Source organism: Callospermophilus lateralis, chromosome 7 (assembly GCF_048772815.1).
Source record: "Callospermophilus lateralis isolate mCalLat2 chromosome 7, mCalLat2.hap1, whole genome shotgun sequence".
Lineage (NCBI taxonomy): Eukaryota > Metazoa > Chordata > Mammalia > Rodentia > Sciuridae > Callospermophilus > Callospermophilus lateralis.
Genome location: NC_135311.1, coordinates 93,429,763 through 93,454,533, shown reverse-complemented (window position 1 = coordinate 93,454,533; position 24,771 = coordinate 93,429,763). Strand labels below are relative to the sequence as shown.

At 33.7% G+C, this 24,771-nt stretch overlaps 1 protein-coding gene across 6 annotated transcripts in view; it reads left to right on the top strand.

Annotated features, from left to right (window-relative positions):
• Efcab7 (EF-hand calcium binding domain 7) overlaps positions 1-3,351 on the top strand; it is a 53,180-nt gene extending 49,829 nt beyond the window's left edge. For all 6 annotated transcript variants that reach the window (XM_076860252.2, XM_076860250.2, XM_076860254.2 and 3 more), the window contains 2 exons: positions 1,775-1,882; positions 3,190-3,351. In XM_076860252.2, coding sequence (XP_076716367.2) covers positions 1,775-1,882; positions 3,190-3,264 — 183 coding nt within the window. In that variant the 3' untranslated portion in view covers positions 3,265-3,351. The remainder of the gene's footprint in view (positions 1-1,774; positions 1,883-3,189) is intronic.
• The last annotated feature ends 21,420 nt before the right edge of the window (positions 3,352-24,771 follow it).

The following is a 24,771-nucleotide window of genomic DNA, read 5'->3' as shown; positions in this document are numbered from 1 at the left end:
AAGACTTGAGATCACTCTTTTAAAATAGGAAAATAAAATATTTGGAAATCAATGAAGATAAAACATAATCTAATACAAAGTGTTTAGTTTGTTGGGGTCTACAAAACATGGTCTCTGCTTTCAAGGAGTTTATGGGCTAGCTAGAAAGACAAAATTAGTATTTTTGAAAGAGATCAGAGAATAATTAAATGGTAAATTATATACTACTGTTTATATGTACAGTAATTTTATTCTATGTGTATCTCTTATAGCTATTTTTAGTTTGGACTATAAAAGTTAAGAAATATTATGATGAGGGGGACTGTCATGTGGGATTTAAGCATTGGTAGATGACTAGAATTTAGATACACTAGGAGACAACCTATAGAAGCAAGACAAACAGTGTAAGGAGAAATATGAGGAAGAATCAGTATGAATTACAAAGGAAAAAGCGAATAGCTGCTTTGTAGAAGCAGACAACTTTGTTGGAAGTAACTAGGAAGGAAAATAACATTGATACGTAGATCTAGATATATATATATATTATCATGAAAACAAGATAGAGGAGTTTGGACTTGAAATAAGCTAGGGTCTCCAACTAGTAAATTTCAGTCTTCAAATGGATCATAAAGTCTTAAGTTCCTAAGATCCAGCATATTTCATTTTCTGCCTTCTGTGTTTCATTAGGATTAAAACTATGGAAGGGAATCAATATCTTATCCCATTCTCTCTATTTTGATATTATCCACCATTGCATACCTCTCTATTTCTTTACCTCAAGAAAATTTAAATAAACTTCCTTTACCAGAATATGGTTAATAATATATTTTAGAGCCTACCATGTGCCAGGTATTTAGATATATTAAAGCATTTACTTCTCACAACACCCTATGAGGTAAGTACTATCCTTGTTTTACACACAGAAACCTGAAGCACAGGGAGATAAAGTAACTTGCAGAAGGTTATATAGCTAAGTAATAGAAGACTTGAGAAATAAATCCAGATAGTCTAACACAATACTTTGTAGCAATCATAAGGGAATGATCAGGCTCTTTAGCAGAAGAATATTTTGAGGCTTGCATCTCTTCTGTTTATCAGTTTCATTCTGCCTTATCTTGCTTCCTATCCAGCCTAGAGGCCATTATTATTTTTCTTAACTCAATTGTCACTTCTTCCATAAAGTCTTCCTAGAAACCTAGTCTATACTAATGTTGATTTTCTGTGTTTCTGTAGTTCTTTAGGAATACCTCTGTTATATGTCTTAGCAAAATGTTTTGTAATTGTTATTTTATTTGTATTCCCTAGACTATGAACTATCTCAGGAATTGGATCTTTTATATCAGTGTACCTAGAACCTATAACCGTGCCTAACACACAGCTAATATTAAATAAATATGTTTATTGAATGAGTGAATGAGGAAGTAACACAATTTAATGGATGTTTCAGGCATACTAATTTGAAGATAGTATCAGAGTGAATGAAAGGCAGAAAAACTAGAAGTAAAAGAAATATAGACTATTATTGTAATAAACCAAGGATAAGATAATATGGCCTTAATATATATAATGGCCTAGGAATGAAGATAAGTGAATATCCAAGTCACATTTAAAAGAAAAGAGGAAATAGTTGGTGACAGATTAGAAAGACTGAGGATACAAAATTCAGTGGAGCTAGTTTGTATGAATTTGTAATAGATCATATTATATTACAACAAAATTTCAGGATTTATTCTGAAGTTTACATATGTGTGTAATTTATTAAAGGAAAAACTAACAACTTATGAATTTTTTATAGTCAGATAATAAAGTGATTATTCACATCAACAATGAGCTGAGTAAAAACTGCATAAACAACAGAGGACTCAATGTGTTTGCAGTTGAAGTGGCACCAAAATCTACAATGGTAATGCATTACTTTCTACTCAAAGCTTTTGTCCCATTTCCTTGAAAATGATTTTTGCTATTAATGCTATAAATAAACATATAGATATGAGATGAAGTGAAAAATTATTTTGTAAGTGTAATATTCACATTAGTGTCATCCTGTATCCAAAAGACACAAGACTTTGGTTCTAATTAACTCTATTTGGTTGAATGGCTATGGGAAGTTGATGTATTGTGTCTGTTTCAGTCTCCTTAAAGGTAAAATTAAAATAATATCACTAGTTTTAGGTATTTCACAATGTTGTGTAAAAATAAAATGATATACACGCAAGCACTTTTGAGCATCTATAAGAAAATGCAAAGTAATATTAATGATAATATTGATAGTAATAGGAATTTTAATAACTTCAAATATTTTTATCTACATTAAAATTTCCTGAGATTACCTGAGAGAGAAATTCCTCTGAGTTTTAGATAAGCCACTACATCAAGACTAAGAATGAGCTATAGTTCTGGTATTAGCAAAATTCTGGATTTCTGATTTAGCCATGAATTCTAAGGCAAGGATAGATCAGTAGACTTCTAAGCTCTAGTGAAGAAACAAAAGAAATAATTGTTTATTCTTACCCTTTCTTCTCCATACTATCCATGGAATTCTAAAACATTCTAGAATGATTCAAGGTAAAGCATAAAGAAAGATTATCTTTTATATTTCTCCATTTAAGATTTTAGGAGCTGGGTGTGGTGGTGCATGCCTTTAATCCCAGCGGTTTGAGAGGCTGAGGCAGGAGAATTTTGAATTCATAGCCAGCCTCAGCAAAAAAAAAAAAAAAAAAAAAAAGCACCACCAGATTCAGCCAGCCTCAGCTAAGCAACTCAATGAGACCCTGTCTCTAAATAAAACACAAAATAGGGCTGGGGACATGGCTCAGTGGTCTAGTGCCCCTGGGTTTAATCCCTGGTACCCTGGCCCAAAAAAAAGATTTTAAGAAGAAATGCTTAGTGAGGAAAGGATTATTTATTCCATATTCCACCACCTATCTTCATCCATATTACACATATAGACTAACAAGTACTTTGTTAGGTAGACTTTTATACTTTATTCTGATAGATCTTAGACAAATATTATTGAATTTTATCTGCATAGGTTTTGTTTTTGTGTTGTCTTGCTGTGTTGCCCAGGCTAGTCTCAAAACTTGTGAGCTGATCATCCTGCCCAGCCTTCTGGGACTAAGGCACAGAGATATTTTTATATAAGGCATAGAAATATTGTCCTATTGAAAATTAGTACAAAAAATTAAATGTTTTCTATATTTTTTTATGCAGGTTTGTCAACATGTAATGCCTCTGAATGAACATCAAGAATGGCTATATTGTTGTGTATATTCCCTTATTTTGTAGGTAATTTCACTTGGTGTTGTCAAGCTAAGAATTATTTTCGATTTAGCCTTTTATTTATTTATTAACTAAATGTCATTTGGTTTAACTGATGTACCTAATTAAAATCTATTTAATTTATATACATTTATATATTATGTCATATACTTCATTATTAAAATATAAATAATGTTTTTAATGTGTGGTCTTTTATTAATTTAGTGGGAAATCTGAGCACATTTTGTTTATGAAGAGTAAATAAAATTTATACAATTTTTTAAAAAGTAACATTTAATGAATTCTGTACTTTTGTATTATCTTACTCATAATAAAGCTAAACCATAAATATAAAAATAGCCATTTAATTTTCCAGTCATAAAAAAATTAAGGCAAAATTTGGAGAAATTTGTTTCTATGTTAAGAATCCAGAACCTAATAATAGTAGTAGGAATATTTTGTTCTAGTAGTTAATTTTTTAAATAATTTACTTGTTGCTTTTAAGTAAATATGCTTTAACATAATAGGAATTATATATATTATTAATATTTAATGAAACAGTATATGACATGAAAAATGATATTAAGCAAGTAAAAAACTGTATGGCAATATGAATAACAAAGTGCTTGGCCAGGAAATGTTACTTCTGAAATATGAATACCGTATGGCAGACATTATTTTTGTACCCAGTACATGTTAGTACATAGTTTAAATGTTACTTGGCTTTTTGGCCTTTGATTTAGATATCTTTAAAATGGGTTGTTATTATCTAGCAATTTGAACTCTACAGATGATAAATCTTAAAAAGTAGTGAAATGTGAAAATATTTTATTATTTATCATATGTTTTATAAATCCAATTATGTGGCCATCTATTCTATTTCACCAGGATTGAGTTACAGGAAATTGTCTATTATATTAAAAACAAAGTTTTTAGCTTGGGTTTGATCCCTAGCACCTTTTAAAAAAATTAAGTTTTTAGCATAATAAACATAATCTTTACCCTAAGTTGTAAAGGAATTTTTATAATAGGACGATAGGTGACATAAAACGGTATCATTGAAACATGGAGATTAAAGGGAAAAAAAATAATGAGCACTTAACCTTGCCTGTTACCACTATCACTACTTAGGTATACCAAGCCTTTTCTTTTCTTCCTACTATTCACTTATTGTAAAATGAGGAAAAAACAAAAATAACAACAACAAGACAACAACAACAACAAAAACCCTGTGCTAACATAGTCCCATTTCAATTAGTCAGCAGAAAAGAAATTTTATTTCAAGCTGAACTTTGTTACAAGTTCTCCAGTGTTTGGACAATATTGATCTTTCTGAACACGGTATTTTCCAAGTTTCTGAACTGAGAAGAAACTATGAAAATATTTCTTTTCAAGGCTTCTTTCTGCCCATAGTTACATAATGTCTCCCAATTTCAGTCTTCTGCTACCTCAGGCCCTTTGTCTTACTGATTTCTTCTTACATATAGAATAAATCTTCCCTCACTCTTTTCTTCCTTCAGGTCTCAGTGAATATGTTACTTTGTCCAAAAATCCTTTCTTTACTCCACACTACTTTGATGGCCCTAGCACTTTGTGCTCACTTTGTTGCAGCACTCAATATACCATATTGGCATTGTGTTTGTTTATCCATATTCTGAGTTGAAAAATGGGACAATTATAATCTCAGAATATATCTCATAAACTATATAGATATAAAATAAATATTGGTAGAACAGTTGAATGAAATGGGTGAAAAATTAAAAGATGATTATATGTTGTATGGATATTATCTAATTTCTCAAAACTGTTTATAAATTAAAATTAGAAGTATAAGAATAAAAATCCTCATTACTATTCAATTTCATCATCCAAACTTTGTTTTTAATTTCATTAATTAGTAGATTAAAAAACAATGGAAATAAAAATTTAATTTTTTCACTGATTATCTAAACATGCAGTTTTAGATTGGAGAATATACTAAATGATTTTCATAATTCCCTCTAACTCTAGAATTCTAGTCTAATATTTGACAATATTAAATAAATACCAGTTTAAGTATTAAATATCAAAAACTTCCATAAACAATTCTTAAAATACTATATTTAATAATTTTGTTTCTTTTCTATTAGATATTAGAATAAACCTGTGTTTTTTAAAAGCCAGTGGCCTTCTTTTAGATCTATGTTTGATGTACTTTAAATATGTAGCAAAAACTTAACACTATACTGATCATTTTCCTGGATATAACCCAGAAAAATGGAAATGTAGTTTTGATTTTGGCCACTAGAGGGTGAGAATACTATTTTCTTTGTTAGAGAGAGACAGAGAGGTTGATAGTGTTTCACAGCATGTGTTGAGTCCTTTATGACTTATACATCCACTATTGGCTAATTGTATTGGACATTATGGCTATATGTAGACTCAGGCATATATACCCCTTCTTACTAGAGATGTATACAAAATATTTCTAATTTGTAAAATGGATATTAAATCATCTGCTCTTAAACAGTACTTTCATTTTTAATGTAAATATAACAAGTATAAGGGTATATAGACATGACCCTGATAACTTTACATAGTAAAGTTATCTGTCTTTGGAACTCAACCCACTTAATTTCTAGGGGAAGAAAGACAACATAATATTTTGAGGAAAAATAGCAAATAGTAGAACTAATTTAAAGGAAATAGATGAGATTCTTGTGGAGAGATCATTTGGGGGCCAGAAACTAGTAGTAGTTGCTGAAAGTCTTAAGGGGTAAAAGGGGTAAAAGATTTTGGTTACTTTGAAATGTCTGTACTTGTGGTCATACTGTCTAAGGATATGAAAAAAGGTATCTCCAGTTCTTATGAATAACTTGCAAATTGGCTGTATTTGTGATATCTGACCAATCAGTTTTTACTTTAAAAATAGGTATTCTACTTCTTTTTACAAATTTCTGAAAATACATCTGAATGTTAAGAAGAAGACCAACACAGGATAAAGGGGTTAGAATATGTTCCATTTTGCAAAAATTAAAATATTTTTCAAATATAATTGATGAATACCCAGCATTTTATATATTTTCATAATTTTATTTTTCTTTTACAATTGAACACAGAACAGTCAGATTAAGTTGAAGTCCAGCTTCAGTTCAATCATTTGGTTGAGGCTAAAGTCAGCATAGAATGTAAATGTAATAATAACAGTTACAGAAAACAAGCATTGTAAGCTTCAGGCTGGTTCAGATCTGAGTATGCAGCATTACTAAAGAGTACATTTTATTGTGCCTTTTCTACACATATATTACAAAGGTTAGCGGTTTATTTAGTTTTTGAAAAAAATTCTCAGCAGATAAATAAAAATATTAGGAGTAGTCTGCGGAGTGATGAATAGAGACATCAACTTAGCAAGTATCAATTGCACAATGCATAATAAAGAAGTAGGCATGATTTCTGTACTCAGGAAAAGAAAGAAATGAGGAATCAAGTTACATGTTAGATTATTAGGGACTACTGTTAAATCTTTAGTAAACCCTGATCATTATGCGTTAAACTTGTAATGGGGATATGGAATCAGAAGAGGAAGGGAAGGCTTGCCCTGAAGTTTAAGGAGTATAGGGGTAGTTGAAAATCTTTGAGGACTAAGGAATAAAGGAAATTAGTTTGAAACTCAAAATATTGATTTTGATTTAATTTTGGTTATGCAATATTGAATATTTTACATTTTAAAAAATATAAAAGGTGCATGTTTCAGTAACTGTTGCACAGGCAATGACTTTCTCAGTAGAACCCTTTGAGCTCAGGAAATAATGCCAAGAATTAATAAATGGAATGTCATCAAATTAAAAAACTTCTGCACAGCAAAGGAAACTATTAATGTGAAGAGAGAACCTACAGAACAGAAGATTCTTGCTAGCTACACTTCTGACAGAGGATTAATATCTAAAATATATAAAGAGCTCAAAGAACTAAACCAAAAAATCAAATGATCCAATTAGTAAATGGGAAAATGTATTAAACAGACTCTTCTCAAAAGAAGAAACAAATGGTCAACAAATACATGAAAAAGTGTTCAATATCATTGACAATTAGGGGAATGCAAGTCAAAACTACACTGAGATTTCATCTCACACCAGTCAGAATGGCAGTCATCAATACAAACAATAATAAATGCTGGAGAGGATATGGAGAAAAAGGAACACTCTTAATTGGTAGGACTTACAAATTAGTACAACCACTATGGAAATCAGTGCAGAGGTTCCTCAAAAGACTAGGCATGAAAACTCCATATGCCCCAGCTCTACCATTCCTTGGTGTTTATCCTGAAGAATTAAAGACAACTACCCATGTTTATAGCAACACAATAGCCAAACTATGGAACCAGCCTAGGTGTCCATCAACAAATGAATGGATAAAGAAAATGTGGTATACATACACAATGGAGTTTTATTTAGCCATAAAGAAAAATGAAAAGTTATTTGCAGAAAAATGGATGGAACAAGAGACTATCACGTTCAGTGAAATAAGTCAAACTTAGAAGGTCAAGGGTTATGTTTTCTCTCATATGCAGATGCTAGAAAGGAAAAAGAAAAAGAAAGGTGGGGATGGATCTCATAAAAATCCAAGGGTTATCAGAGGAGGAAAGGGACCAGGGACCAAAGGGAGGAGATGGGGAGACATGGGGGAAGTGCTGGAGAGGAATATTGGCCATATTATATTGTTATGTTGTGTACATGTATGAATATGTAACAAAAATTCCATAATTATGTACAGCTATAATGTGCCAATAACAATAAATAAGTAAATAAATAAAACACTGAGAAGTACTACACTGAAATATTAGATTAATATGATTAAGCAAGTTTACACATGCTGAAAAAAAATGAGTGTGGGCTGGAAGAATCAAGAGACAAGCTAGAAATTTAACTGATCTTGAAGGACTAGGAGGGGCTTAGAAAGGGGAGGGAAATGGAAATTTCAGTTATTTTCTCATATTTTAAATTTTTCCTAGCATGCCGTATTATTATATCTCTGCCTTTAATATGATGGCAATAGGTAAATTAATCATACCTACTGGGTGCCTAATGTGTGCAAAGCACTGCTTTAGATAGTTTCTATAGAGAGGTGAACAAGCCAGACATTATTCCTGCCCTTATTTTATACACAATCCATCAGAGAAGATAGATTGTGAATAAGTATTACAGGCTGTACCGCTAACATACATTTTTTAAATGCCTCATCCTTTATGAAATCTTAAATCCTTTCTCCAATATGAAGAAACTGTTCCATATCAGGAGCTTCTATTTTAAAGCTAGCACTTTTTTCCCTGTGGGTTTTTATTTCAGATTTTTTAAAATTTATATAGTAAATTTGATCCTTTTGGGGGAAAGGAGATAATGCATAGTTCTATTAATTTAACACAAATATAGATTCACATTGCCACCACCACAATGGGGATATAAAACAGTTCCATCACCAGAAATCTCCCTTAGTCATTTCACCCTTCCACCACACATGCATACCCCTAACCCTTAGCTGCTGTTCTTTATATCATTATAGGGTTTTTTTTTTTAAATTTTAAAATTGTCACATAAATGGGATCATATAATACCTATGTTTTTTTAAAAATATTTTTTAGTTGCAGTTGGACACAATACCTTTATTTTATTTATTTTTATGTGGTGCTGAGGATCGAACCCAGGGCCTCTCACATACTAGGTGAGCACTCTACCGCTGAGCCACAACCCCAGCTCAATACATACGTTTTTTTGAGAATGAATTCTTTTATTCAGCTTACTACCTTTAGGAATCATCCAAATTGTATGTATCAGTAGTTACTTCTGTTCATTTCTCAGCAGTATTTTTATATGATTGTGTCACTGTTTATTCATTCATCTGCTCTGTTAATTCCAGTTTTACCAATTAATAATAGAGCTGCCATTAAACATTTACATACAGGTTTTTATGTAAACAGCTTTCATTTCTCTAGTACATAACCAGAGATGGGATTTCTGGGTCTCATGGTAAATATGTTTGCCTTTTTAGCAAACATTCAGTGTGGCAGGCACAGTGGTGCATACCGTAGTCCCAGTTACTTGGGAGGTTAAGACAGGAAATTCACAAGTTCAAGGCCAGCCTAATCAACTTAGTGACAACCTCTCTTAAAATAAAAAGGCTTAGGGGTACAGTAGTAGTGCACCCTTCGATTCAATCCCCAGTACCAAAAAGGAAGAGGAGGGGAATGGGGAACAGTGAGAGGGAGGAGGAGGAGCAGCAGCAGCAGCAGCTTCCAGAGTGGCGTACCATTTTGCCTTTTTACCAGCAAAGTATGAGATTTCTAGTTGTTCTGCATCTTGTCAGCATTTGGTTTTGTTCGTATTATTTGTTTTAGCCATTGAAGTAGATGTGCAGTGGTGTCTCATCGTTTTAGTTGCTTTTCCCTAATGGCTAATTACACTGAGGAACTTTTGACATGCTTTTTTGCCACCAGTTTATGTTGTTTTGATAAGATGTCTAAGTGTTTTGCCCACTTTTAAATTGAGTTGTTTTCTTACTGTTGAGTTCTGAGTATTATTTTTTTATGAATTCTGAGTATCTTATGTTGGATATGTTATTTGAAAATATTTTCTTCTAGACTGTAGCCTGTCTTTTCATTTTCTTAACTGGAAAGTTAACGTTTTTAATTTGACAAAATATATTTTATCAGTTTTTTTTTCAATGAATTATGCATTTGCTGTCAATTCTAGGAAGTTATCACCTACCCCCAGATTGAAAGTTTTTTCCTTTTTTTTCTAAAAGTTTTATAGTCTTACTTTGTACATTTATATCTATAATTCATTTTGAATTACTTTTTATGTAACTTATGAGGTTTAGGTTGAGATTTATTTTTCTCATATAGATACCCATTATTTTTTTTATTGGTTATTCAAAACATTACAAATATTGCAGAATTACATCGGTTACACATCCACATTTTTACATAATACCATAATAGTAACTGTTGTATTCTGCTACCTTTCCTATCCTCTACTATTCCCCCTCCCCTCCCCTCCCATCTTCTCTCTCTGCCCCATCTACTGTAATTCATTTCTCTCCTTATTTTTTTTCCCATTCCCCTCACAACCTCTTATATGTAATTTTGTATAACAATGAGGGTCTCCTTCCATTTCCATGGAATTTCCCTTTTCTCTCCCTTTCCCTCCCACCTCATGACTCTGTTTAATATTAATCTTTTCCTCCTGCTCTTCCTTCCTGTTCTGTTCTTAGTTGCTCTCATTATATCAAAGAAGACATTTGGCATTTGTTTTTTAGGGATTGGCTAGCTTCACTTAGCATAATCTGCTCTAATGCCATCCATTTCCCTGCAAATTCCATGATTTTGTCATTTCTTAGTGCTGCGTAGTACTCCATTGTGTATAAATGCCACATTTTTTTTATCCATTCATCTATTGAGGGGCATCGGGGTTGGTTCCACAGTCTAGCTATTGTGAATTGTGCTGCTATGAACATCGATGTGGCAGTATCCCTGTAGTACGCTCTTTTAAGGTCTTCAGGGAATAGTCCGAGAAGGGCAATAGCTGGGTCAAATGGTGGTTCCATTCCCAGCTTTCCCAGGAATCTCCATACTGCTTTCCATATTGGCTGCACCAATTTGCAGTACCCTTTTCCCCACATCCTTGCCAGCACTTATTGTTATTTGACTTCATAATAGCTGCCAATCTTACTGGAGTGAGATGGTATCTTAGGGTGGTTTTGATTTGCATTTCTCTGACTGCTAGAGATGGTGAGCATTTTTTCATGTACTTGTTGATTGATTGTATGTCCTCCTCAGAGAAGTGTCTGTTCAGGTCTTTGGCCCATTTGTTGATTGGGTTATTTGTTTTCTTATTGTTTAATTTTTTGAGTTCTTTGTATACTCTGGATATTAGGGCTCTATCTGAAGTATGAGGAGTAAAAATTTGTTCCCATGATGTAGGCTCCCTGTTTACCTCTCTTATTGTTTCTCTTGCTAAGAAAAAACTTTTTAGTTTAAGTAAGTCCCATTTGTTGATTCTTGTTATTAACTCTTGTGCTATGGGTGTCCTATTAAGGAATTTGGAGCCCGACCCCACAATATGTAGATCGGAGCCAACCTTTTCTTGACACATAGTCTCTGATTTGATATCAAGGTCCTTGATCCATTTTGAGTTAACTTTTGTGCATGGCGAGAGGAGGGGATTCAGTTTCATTTTGTTGCATATGGATTTCCAGTTTTCCCAGCACCATTTGTTGAAGATGCTATCCTTCCTCCATTGCATGCTTTTAGCCCCTTTATCGAATATAAGATAGTTGTAATTTTGTGGATTGGTTTCTGTGTCCTCTATTCTATACCATTGGTCCACCCGCCTGTTTTGGTACCAGTACCATACTGTTTTTGTTACTATTGCTTTGTAGTACAGTTTGAAATCTGGTATTGCTACACCTCCTGATTCACATTTCCTGCTTAGAATTGCTTTTGCTATTCTGGGTCTTTTATTTTTCCATATGAATTTCATGATTGTTTTATCTATTTCTACAAGAAATGCCGTTGGGATTTTGATTGGCATTGCATTGAACCTATAGAGAACTTTTGGTAATATCGCCATTTTGATGATGTTAGTTCTGCCTATCCATGAACAGGGTATATTTTTCCATCTTCTAAGATCTTCTTCTATTTCTCTCTTTAGGGTTCTGTAGTTTTCATTGTATAAATCTTTCACCTCTTTTGTTAGATTGATTCCCAAGTATTTTATTTTTTTTGAGGATATTGTGAATGGGGTGGTTTTCATCATTTCCAGTTCAGAAGATTTGTCGCTGATATACAGGAATGCCTTTGATTTATGTGTGTTGATTTTATATCCTGCCACTTTGCTGAATTCATTTATTAGCTCTAGTAGTTTCTTTGTAGACCCTTTTGTGTCTTCTAGGTATAGGATCATATCATCCGCAAATAATGATAATTTAAGTTCTTCTTTTCCTATCTTAATGCCTTTAATTTCTTTTGTCTAATTGCTCTGGCCAGTATTTCGAGAACTATATTGAATAGAAGTGGTGAGAGAGGGCATCCCTGTCTTGTTCCAGATTTTAGAGGGAATGCCTTCAGTTTTTTTCCATTTAGAATGATGCTAGCCTGAAGCTTAGCATATATAGCTTTTACAATTTTGAGGTAATTTCCTGTTATCCCTAGTTTTTCTAATGTTTTGAACATAAAGGGATGCTGTACTTTGTCGAATGCTTTTTCTGCGTCCATCGAGATGATCATATGGTTCTTATCTTTAAGTCTATTGATGTGGTGAATAACGTTTATTAATTTACGTATATTGAACCAGCCTTGCATCCCAGGGATGAATCCTACTTGATCATGGTGCACGATCTTTTTGATATGTTTTTGTATACGATTTGCCAGAATTTTATTGAGGATTTTTGCATCTAAATTCATTAGGGATATTGGTCTGTAGTTTTCTTTCTTTGAGGTGTCCTTCTCTGGTTTGGGAATCAGGGTGATATTAGCCTCATAGAATGAATTTGGAAGTTCTCCCTCTTTTTCTATCTCCTGAAATAGATTATGGAGTATTGGTATTAGTTCTTCTTTAAAGTTCTTGTAAAACTCCGCTGTATATCCATCCGGTCCTGGGCTTTTCTTGGTTGGTAGTCTTTTGATAGCTTCTTTTATTTCCTCACTTGATATTGGTCTGTTTAGGTTGTTTATATCTTCATGACTCAATCTGGGTAGTTCATATGTCTCAAGGAATTTATCGATGCCTTCACTATCTTCTATTTTATTAGAGTATAGGGTTTCAAAATAATTTCTAATTATCTTCTGTATTTTTGAATTGTCTGTTGTGATGTTGCCTTTTTCATCCCGTAAGCTAGTAATTTGGGTTCTCTCTCTTCTTCTCTTTGTTAGCGTGGCTAGTGGTCTATCAATCTTATTTATTTTTTCAAAGAACCAACTTTTAGTTTTGTCAATTTTTTTGATTGTTTCTTTTGTTTCAATTTCATTGATTTCAGCTCTAATTTTAATTATTTCTTGCCTTCTACTGTATTTGCTGCTGATTTGTTCTTCTTTTTCTAACGCTTCAAGGTGTAGTATGAGGTCATTTATTTGTTGGCTTTTATTTCTTTTAAGGAATGAACTCCATGAAATGAATTTTCCTCTTAGTACTGCTTTCATAGTGTCCCAAAGATTTCGATATGTTGTGTCTGAGTTTTCGTTTACCTCTAAGAATTTTTTAATTTCCTCTTTGATGTCTTCTGTAACCCTTTGTTCATTCAGTAGCATATTGTTTAATCTCCATGTGATGTAGGGTTTTTCCCTTCTCATTTTATTATTGATTTCCAATTTCATTCCATTATGATCAGATAAAATGCATGGTAGTATCTCAACTCCTTTGTAATTGCTAAGATTTGCCCTGTGACATAATATATGATCTATTTTTGAGAAGGATCCATGTGCTGCTGAGAAGAAAGTGTATCCGCTTGATGTTGGGTGGTATATTCTGTATATATCAATTAAGTCTAAGTTATTAATTGTATTATTGAGCTCTATGGTTTCTTTATTCAACTTTTGTTTGGAAGATCTGTCCATTGGTGAAAGAGGTGTGTTAAAATCTCCCATGATTATTGTGTTGTGGTCTATTAGACTCTTGAACTTGAGAAGAGTTTGTTTGATGAAAGTAGCTGCACCATTGTTTGGGGCATATACATTAATGATCGTCAAGTCTTGTTGGTGTATGGTTCCCTTGAGCAGTATGTAATGTCCTTGTTTATCCCTTTTGATTAACTTTGGCTTGAAGTCTATTTTATTTGATACAAGTATGGACACCCCTGCTTGCTTCTGGGGTCCGTATGAGTGATATGATTTTTCCCAACCTTTCACCTTCAGTCTGTGTATGTTTTTTCCTATCAGATGAGTCTCCTGTAGGCAGCATATTGTTGGGTCTTTTTTTTTAATCCATTCTACTAGCTTATGTCTTTTGATTGGTGCATTTAAGCCATTAACATTTAGGGTTACTATTGAGATATGGTTTGTATTTCCAGCCATATTTGGTTATGTACGATACTTAACATGATTTGTTTTTCCTCTATGCTTAGTTTTTCCTTTACTGTACTACCTCCCGCTGTTGGTTTTCATTGTTATTTTTCATTTCCTCTTCCTGTAATGTTTTGCCAAGGATGTTCTGAAGAATTGGTTTTCTAGCTGCAAATTCTTTTAACTTTTGTTTATCGTGGAAGATTTTTATTTCATCTTCAATCCTGAAGCTTAATTTCGCTGGATACATGATTCTTGGTTGGAACCCTTTTTCTTTCAGCATTTGAAATATGTTGTTCCAGGATCTTCTAGCTTTCAGAGTCTGTGTTGAAAGATCAGCAGTTATCCTGATTGGTTTACCCCTAAATGTAATCTGCTTCCTCTCTCTTGTGGCTTTTAAGATTCTCTCCTTATTCTGTATGTTGGGCATCTTCCTTATTATGTGTCTTGGTGTGGATCTCTTATGATTTTGTATATTCGGTGTCCTGTAAGCTTCTAGTATTTGGATTTCTTTTTCATTCTTTAAGTCTGGGAAGTTTTCTAGTATTATTTCATTGAATAGATTGCTCATTCCCTTGGTTTGGACCTCTGTACCCTCTTGTATCCCAGTAACTCTTAGGTTTGGTTTCTTGATGTTATCCCATAATTCTTGGATGTTCTGCTCATGATTTCTTAACATTCTCGCTGAGCTGTCTATGTTCTTTTCAAGTTGAAAAACTTTGTCTTCGTTGTCTGAAGTTCTATCTTCCAAGTGTTCTACTCTGCTGGTAATACTCTCATTTGAGTTTTTAATTTGGTTTATTGTTTCCTGCATTTCCAGGATTTCTTTTGTTTTTTATATCCTCTATCTCCCTATAGAGTTGATCTTTTGCTTCTTGGATTTGTTTATGTAATTCATTGTCAAAGTGATTTTTCATTGTCTGAATTTGATGAATAATGTCTTCCTTGAAACTCCAGATCATCTGAAGCATGTATATCCTGAACTCTTTGTCTGACATTCCATCAGCTGCAGATATTACCTCATCTAATGTTGAATTGACCTGTATTGTTTGTGGTCCTTTCTTTCCTTGTCTTTTCATACTGCTCATGATTCTTTCTAGCTTTGTGAAACTGTTGTGCAAATGTTTTTTCCCTTATATATTTGTATTGTTCTTGTATAGCTCCAAAATCCCTCTTTTGCGGAGAAAGACAATGTTAACAGATCCCAATATCAACAGTACATTATCTAAGCACAAGTTTTCATTATTAATACATTCATAGTTAGATTCTAAGACTATAGATATTGGTTTTAATTATTACTTAAGAATATATTTCTTAGTTTCATAAAAGGCATACCATATCTGGTGGCATATAGAAAACTTAATTTCAGACGAAGGATGTTATACTTAGAGGGAAAGGAGTGAGGGTATGAGGTTAAACTAACTTAGCACCTTTGGAGAACTCTAACCACTAGACTGGTAATTTATGGAAGAATGTATAGACTCAACCTCCTATTTGGATAGGTACCCTATGTATAGATAGCAAAAGTTAGGAGGTTGAAAGTGGGATAGAGAGAATATGAATTAAAAAAAAAGAAAAAAATAACAAGGATGAAAAGAGAAATAATAGAAGGGAAAGGGAAGTAAGATAGAAATGAAGAAAAAAAATGGGGGGGAGGTGGGGTATATGCAATTCCTCTATATTATATTACTTTGGTAATTCAGTTGTTCATGCACAGTTCTTGGTTTCACATATGCTATAGTTGTGGAAGAGAGAGAAGAAAAGAGAAAGAGAGAGGGAAAAAAAAAAGTCTCTCAGAACATTGTTTTCCTTGCTTCCAGTAGGTGGCGTTGTCTATTCCTAGCTTGAGCCTCTGTATTCAGGGTGGTGGGTATAGCCAGTGTGAAAGGAAATGAGCTTCCACCTGTATCTTCCATACTCTAGTCTCTGAGGTAGAAACCAGGTGCCTGTACAGTTGTTGTTTTGCGTTGATAGCTACAACCCCCAAAAGCTTGTGGGAAATATTTGAGTTATCGCGGCTAAGGGTGGGGGAGTTGGAAACCAGGTACCTGGATCAGCCGCAGAACTGTGCTGGTAGCCACACCCCCTTTGATGGATTTTAAGGGTTGATGGGCTTCCTCCAGACTAGCACTCGGGGCGGGGCCGGACTTCCGAGCCTGGCGTCTTCCTCCTCCGGTGTGGCTGGGTGGCTGGCGTCTTCCTGCTCCGGTGTGGCTGGGCGGCTGGCGTGTCTTCCTAGATACCCATTATTTTAGTACTGTTTGTTGAAAAGATTATCTTTTCTCCATTACATTGCTTTCATAAATTTGCTGAAAAATCAACTGGTGGTATAGACCCATGTATTTATGTTAGTCTGTTTCTGGAGTCTATTTTGTTCCATTGATCTCTGTATGTTTTCCTTTACTAGTACTACACTAATACTATACTGATTGCAGTAGCTTTCTATATATTTTTCTATATATCTTTCTATATATTGCAGTAGCTTTCTATATATTTTTCCATACATCTCGAGCTGCTTGGATTACAAGGGTGCGCCACCACTCTTGGCACAAAGATTTTATTTTAGGTTACTAATCTGAGGTCCAAGTTTCTTGTTTTGTGTGTTCGGTATATGATGGGTGGTTTGAATGGGAAGAGATGGATGAAAAGACAGTGTAAGAAGGCAATGAATGTAAACTGCTTCAGAGTTGCCTTCAAAATTAAGAAAAATATATTACAGTAACTAAAAGTCAGTAATATCAATGGAAAGAAGAATAACAGTTTTCTCATGAAGAAAAATTGGTAACACCATCTATAATTCTCATAGGCAGTATTCAGAATCCTAAGGTGGTACACAGAATACTCAGTACATGGCAGCCAATTCTATTTAGTGGGTAAACAAGAAACTGTTTCGTAGACGACTCAAGGGGGAAAAAAATATTTGTTGACCTTAATTATTTAGATAAGTTAAGTCAAATAATGATTTAGAAGTAAGTACCTGTAGGATTTTCTTGGCTCCTTACTCATGCTACACCCAATATACTTTTCTTTGCTGCTTATTCATTGGTAGAATCTTAGTATAGCTTCTCCTGCCCCCTCTTATTCTGTCACTTGCTGGCTACCTGAAGTCACACAACAGGCCTCCAGAAAATTAAAGCATCTTTGTTAGTTTCCCCCTGTACTTGCTGTGACAAATTATCATAAAATTGTGGCTTCAAACAACAAAAATTTATTTTCTCACATTTCTGGAAGCCCAAAGTTCAAAATCAGTATCACTGATTAAATATCAAAGTGATAACGGGGTTGTACTCCCTTGAGAAGTACGAAGGGAGACTATATCTTGCTTAGTGGCTGCCAACATTACTAGGTTTGTGACAACATCATTCTAATCTCTCCCTTGATAGTCATATTGCCTTCTCTTATGTAGTCAATCCCCTGTCCCTATGCTTTTTTCTTCAAAGGACTCTTGCGATTGCCTTTAGAGCCCACCTGGATCATCTGGGATAATCTCCTATCACCAAATCCTTCATTTGATTATATCTGCCATATAAGGTGACATTCACAAGTTCTTGGAATTAAGACATGGGTATCTTTTGGAAGGCCATGATTTAACCTACTACAGCATCTAACAAGAAATTGAGAATATTGATGAAATGGGATAACCAAGACATTCATTATCTCCTGAAAAATGTCCTTACAATCTGTATTTTTAAAAATCTTATCTTTTGCCATTTAAAATATTAATATTTGCATATCAAATATTCATATAAATTAATTCAGACTGATATCCTTTATAGAAGATTCCAAAAATGAATTCTAAGGGAAAATCCAATTTATCATATATCAGTTCTTTTCACATAAAGCCTCATGAATAACCACTTGACATTGAAACACGAGTTCAGAAACTACTACTATTTTGGCATAGGAACAAACTTAATTTCAGAGTCATGGCTCCAAATATTCATTGACTTCTAGTCTAATAAAATTTTTAAATACCTGAGTAACTTAGAGGTACAAATAGACATTGAATGGTTTCATTTTGCTTCCTTATGTAGGAACTAGTCATTTTCAGCAAATTTCAAGTAGATCAGAATTTAATTAACTAGTTATATCAGAATGTAATAAACTAATTCTGTGTTCAGGAAGAACCTATGATTTAGGCCTAACAAATAGAACTAAAATGACATTTTAACATTTCAGCATTAATTTGGGTTTATAAAAAATCATCAATTGCTTATTTTCCAGCTACAAATTATTGAAAATTCTGAAAGGCAGCAGAATACAATAGACACTAGTATGGCAGTATATATAAACATGGATGTGTAACCAATGTGATCCTGCAATGTGTACACGTGGTAAAAATGGGAGTTCATAACCCACTTGAATCAAATGTATGAAATATGATATGTCAAGAGCATTGTAATGTTTTGAGTGACCAATTAAAAAAAGAATATTCTTATAGGTGATTATCTATAATTGACTTATTTTGCTAGCATTCTGTGAATTAAAAGACTATCTTTTAAAAAAATTTTTTAGTTGTAGATGGACATAATGCCTTTATTGTATTTATTCATTTTTATGTGCTGCTAAGGATCGAACCCAGTGCCTTATATATGCGAGGCAAGCTCTCTACCACTGAGCTACAACTGCAGCCCTAAAAGACTGTCATTTAGGCCTAGTAGAATTTGTGGGTAGGAGAGGGATTTGGGTGATCTGTCTAGTCTTAAACCGGAGGTAATCCCAATATTCTTCAGCTTATTCAACCATTATTTGGCATTACCAGATAATATGCATGTCCACAAATTTAAAGGTTTTTTTTTAAATTTATTTTTTAGAAGTAGTTGAACACAATGCCTTTATTTTATTTTATTTTTATGTGGTGCTGAGGATCAAACCCAGGGCCTCACACGTGCTAGATGAGTGCTCTACCGCTGAGCCACAACCCCAGCCCCTATTTTGTTGTTTTTAACAATAATGTGATGCATGTTTTTATTATATATCATATAAGTGTCTTCTAGGTTTTTTTCTATTTGTCAATAATGAATTGTTTTTCAATTTCTTGTTCTGATACTCAGTTTCTATATGAGCCATGTAACTAATAAATATTAAAGGGCTAAGGCCACAAAAACCCCCACTTCACCATCTAGGTTTTTCATTATAAATTCCTTATACACCTTTTCATTGTAAGTTTTATATACATACCATTGGGTTTTTTTTGCACCTATCGAAGATTGATAACTATGCTAAATACATTTTTTTTGGTCATTACTATTGAAAGGCAAATGATGATTTGTAAAGAATGAAGGCAAAGAGCTGGGGTTGTGGCTCAGTGGTAGAGGGCTCACATTGCACATGTGAGGCACTAGGTTCGATTCTCAGCACCATAAAAATAAATAAATTAGTTAAGGGTATTGTGTCCATCTACAACAATAAAAAATAATAAAATAAAATAATGAAGGGAAAACTTTCCCTAATTAATACTATATTAGGAAGTGGGGTTTGCCCAAGCATCATACATTTATATAGCCAGGAATTAACCCACCTCCCATCTGTATATATTTGTATGTGTAGGCAGAGAAATTCAGAACTGCTTGTTCTTTGACTGAGATCCAACCTAATCAAAATCTAGGTAATTTGGTTTATAGACATGGCTTTAAATGGCATATTAGGTATTTGTTCAAGTTTTAGATCTTCCTTGCTTTTGAATGTAACCTAACATTCAAAGCTTCGGTTTATGCTGAATAGCATATAGCAGAAACACATTTAGCTCTGCTTACTGCTGGTCCTTATTTCTAATAAAATTCTCTTTGAAAAGTAGAAAAGCCCAAGTTTCACACTGTATTTCCTAGCTTTTAAATACTGGAGTTTGGAGCTATATATATATATATATATATTTATTTATTTATATGTGTGTGTGTGTGTGTGTGTGTTTATATATATATATAATAGCTGAATGCATTACAATTCTTATTACACATATAGCGCATCATTTTTCATATCTCTGGTTGTATACAAAGTATATTCACATCAATTCGTGTCTTCATACATGTGCTTTAGAGAATAATGATCATCCTATTCCACCATCATTTTGGAGATATATTTACATACACTCTAATATAATATAGTCTTTCACGTAGAGTATCTTATCGACTCCCATGTCTTCAAATACTATCTATATTCTAATGGATTATAAATCTATATTACTTGGCATAGTCTATTTTCTAAGCTCCATACCTTGTACATTCTGTATCTCTTCTTGGATGCATGTAAGACACTTCAGACTTCATAGTTCCAAAACAGAAATGGTCATACATCATCCTCCAACTATATTTATAATATTCCTAATCCCAGTTTGCTAGGAACACCATTTCTTTTCATTCGCTCTACACATATCATCAAATCTTGTTGACTCTACTTTCTAAAAGTATCTTGAGTCTGTTCACTGCCGTCCATTTCCATTGTCTTCAACCTAATGCAGTTCATCACAGTTTTCTACCTGTCTACTGGCTTTCATTTCATGCACTTTTTCCCTTTTACATGGTAGCTAGAGTGATTTCTAAAACAAATGCTGGTATTGTCACAATGTTCCTCTGCTTAAAACATTTTTGACATATTATGACAAGGATAAACCTTGAAGACATTATGCTAGCTGAAATTAGCCAGACACAAAGGACAAATAACCTATGATTCCACTTATTAGAATAGTCAAATTTATAGAGACAGAAAGTAGAATAGTGGTTTGCAGGAGGAGGGAGAGGGAGGAATAGGGAGTTGTTGTCTAATGTCTACACAGGTTCAGTTTAGGATGATTAAAAGGTTCAAGAAGGATGGTGATGTAGCTTAGTGGCAGAAAATGTGCTTAGCATGCAAGAGGCCCTGGGTTCTATTTTCAGTACCACATGCACACACAGTAAGTTCTAGAGCTGGGCAGTGGTAATGATTGCACAACGATGTGAATGTACATAATGCCACTGAAGTTTCAATTAAAATAGCTAAAAATAATAAATTTTACATTAGGAACATTTTGCCACAATTAAAAAAAAACTTTTGGTTGCTTATTACTGTTATGATAAAGATCCAAACACTGGACACTATGTCATAGGCAGATAAGATGACACCTGCCATTCTACCCTTCAGTTTCTTTCTTTTCTTTTTTGTACTGGGGATTGAACCCAGAGACACTTTACCACTGAGCTACATCCCCAGCCCTTTTTATTTATTATGTTGAGATAGGGTCTCACTAACTTTCTTAGGGCTTTGCTAAGTTGTTGAGGCTGGTGGTCTTGAACTTGTGATCCTCTGACTCAGCCTCCCGAGAGGCTGGGATTACAGGTGTGCACTGCTGTGCTTGGCCCACCCTTCAGTTTCTATGCTGGTCACACTGGCTACTTTGCAAGTCTCTGATGACACTAATTTCTTTCTTTCTTCAAATATTCCTCCTTGTTTCCCTCTCCTGGAATGGAATGCTCTTCCTCTCTTTTCATTTGGTCAACAACTATTTATCCTTCAAGCCCTCAGTTCATGTGTCACTTCCTCTCACTTCCTCCAAGACATTGTCTCCAACTCCCTCCAATCATAGACCCTCTTGTTTACAGTCCAACAACACCTATGCTTCTTTTTAACAGGATCACAATTATGATTTATTATTCAGTATCTGTTTCCTTCAACATATTGCAAGCTCTGTGACACTGGGGTCTAGCTGGCACTTAGTAGAAGTTTAAAGTGTATTTGTAAAGTGACTAAATCTATATGTAAATGAATGAATAACCATCTGAATGGTAAATAACCCATTAATGAAATAACATAAGGATTATCATTTAAAAATTCTTCAAATATTTTTCAAGTATATTTTTCTTTTTAAATTTTTTTGTTGGTTCATTATAATTATACCTAATTGTGGGATTAATTATGCCATATTCATCTATGCACATAATTTACTCCTCACTACTTTTCCTTCTCCTCCCTCTTCCTTTATACCCATCCATTTGCTATACTCTACTGATCTCCCTTCTTTTGTTGTTATTGTTAATTAGTGCATTATCATTATATAGTATTATATACACATATATAATAAATATATATACAGACATGCAGGATTCATTGTAGTTTATTCATACTTGGACATAGAAAAATTGGGTATTTTAATGATTATAAAAGTATTACAAATTCTGTTGTAGAAAACCTTGAAAATTCATATAAAGCATAAAGAAGAAAATTAAAATTTCCCTATCTTCTGCCCCAGAGGTAATCATTGTTACCTATCTTGGTATATTTCCTCCCATTCCTTTGTGTGTGTGTATTGTTTCTTAAATCAAATTCTCAAGTGGAATAATGTGAATACAGTCTTATTTCTTTTATTTAGGTTATATTATTTACTTATTGCCTGAAGTATAATTCTGAGTTAAAACTATTTCTGATAAATCTTTGCATCTTGTATTTTTTATTAGGATTAATAAAAGTAGATATACTATGTGAACATGAAGAGTTAGAAAACAGATGAAAGGAGTACATATTTCACCATAATCTAATTATACATGAAAGACAACTTACTTTTTCTGTAACAACTTAATGTTTTCCAATTCCATTTCACTTGGGTAGCAGAGACTCAAGATTTCTAAGAGCAGATACAAATCTCAGACCACAAAGTTAGGGATTCACTAAATAAAATTTTAATTTTTTTCATCATATATATATGTATATATATATACACACATCATATATATATATACACCTTATATATATTCGTTATATATATATATATATATATATATTCATCTTTTATATGTATATTCATTGTTGATAGGCCTTTATTATATTTATTTATATGCGGTGCTGAGAATTGAACCCAGTGCTTCACATGCAAGTGCACTACCACGGAGCCCCAGCCTCAGCCCCGAGAATTCATCTTGATATCTACTTTATTCTACTGAGGTAACTTACCTTGAGCCATGATTAATTACAATTAACTTCTATAGTACCCAAGCATTAGGGAAGACACCTGGCCTTTGATACCAATTGTCTTTGCAGGCACACATTATTTTGTTCTTGGTCATTGGTCCACACTGCCCAGAATTCTTATTTCTGTTAGTATGGGTTTTTTAGGGTCAATGGCTTCTTTTCCAACTTCGGTGTCATCCATGGGGGAATGGGAATCATTTTGTTGCTTTTTTCAATATTATAACTAACAAATCTCTGCAAATTCAGAAACTGTTCTGAGTGTGGATGAATATGATATGTCAATTCCATGAATATTCCATTATATGGTAAATATAGAGGCAGTTCTAATCCCACAAGCTCCTTAAAAAACAATTTTCACTGACCAATGCAGAAGTAGTCAGAGATTTCAATCATGAGAAGTACTGAACATGGCAGAGTGGACTTCGGCTGATAACTAGCAAAGTAATGGATCTCTCGGACCAACAACTGCAAGGAAATTGGTCCTACAAACAAGCTATCAAAAATTAAATCAGGTCAGGCACAATGGCACATGTCTGAAATTCCAGCAGCTTAGGAGGCTGTAGCAGGAGGATCGTGAGTTCAAAGCCAGCCTCAGCAACTTGGCAAGGCCCTAAGCAACTCATCGAAACTCTGTCTCTAAAACACACACACACACACACACACACACACACAGGGCAGGGGATGTAGCTAAGTGGTTAAGCACTCCTGGGTTCCATCCCTGGCACCAAAAAACAAAACAAAAAAATGAATCAGATCAAATTTTAAGAATACAATCAGACCACATTTTTAAAAAATGTTCAAGTTTACTGGATATACAAAGAGCAGTTCAAAAGGAGGAAGTATTTTGATTCTCTTTATACTTGGCTTTTTTTACATTAGCATTCCTTTTTAAGGCAAGCAAAGCAGTTTGTTTATAGCTGATTGGTTAAATTTTATTGAATCATGATGACAAAGACATTTTGCTTTGTTTATGACTAGAACCTCCAGATAAAAGCCCAGCCTGGTCCGGCCAACACCTTGATTTCAGACTTATTATATGACCTGAACATGGAACCCAGCCAAACCCACCCAGACTTCTCACCTACAGAATTGTGAGATAATGGGTGTTTTCAGCAACTGAATTTGTGGTACTTTGTTACACAGCAGTAGAAAAGTAATACAAAGGGATTGCATAAAGACATGATTACCAGATTAGCATCAGGGAGCCCAGCCAATATTGGCAGAGTCTTACTCAGACCAGCAGAATGGCTCAGTTGACTAGCATAATGAGCAATAATAAATGGTGTTTGTCTAATGCCACCAAGATTGAGACTGTTTGCTATGCAGTGGAAACTAATGGTTACATCTTTTGAAATGAGAGAAGTATAGAGCCATTCCTCTTAAGTGAAAAGCCCTATCCTATTTACAAAGATAGTGAAGAACAGACCATGGGATCCAAATTTGAACTCAATACTCTGAATTGCCATTTATGAAGTAATCATTTATTAACACTGTGGTAGGAGTTCTACATTCAGCATCTAATTTAAATCACACAACTCTAAAATAGGCATTTCTAAGATTCAATGATT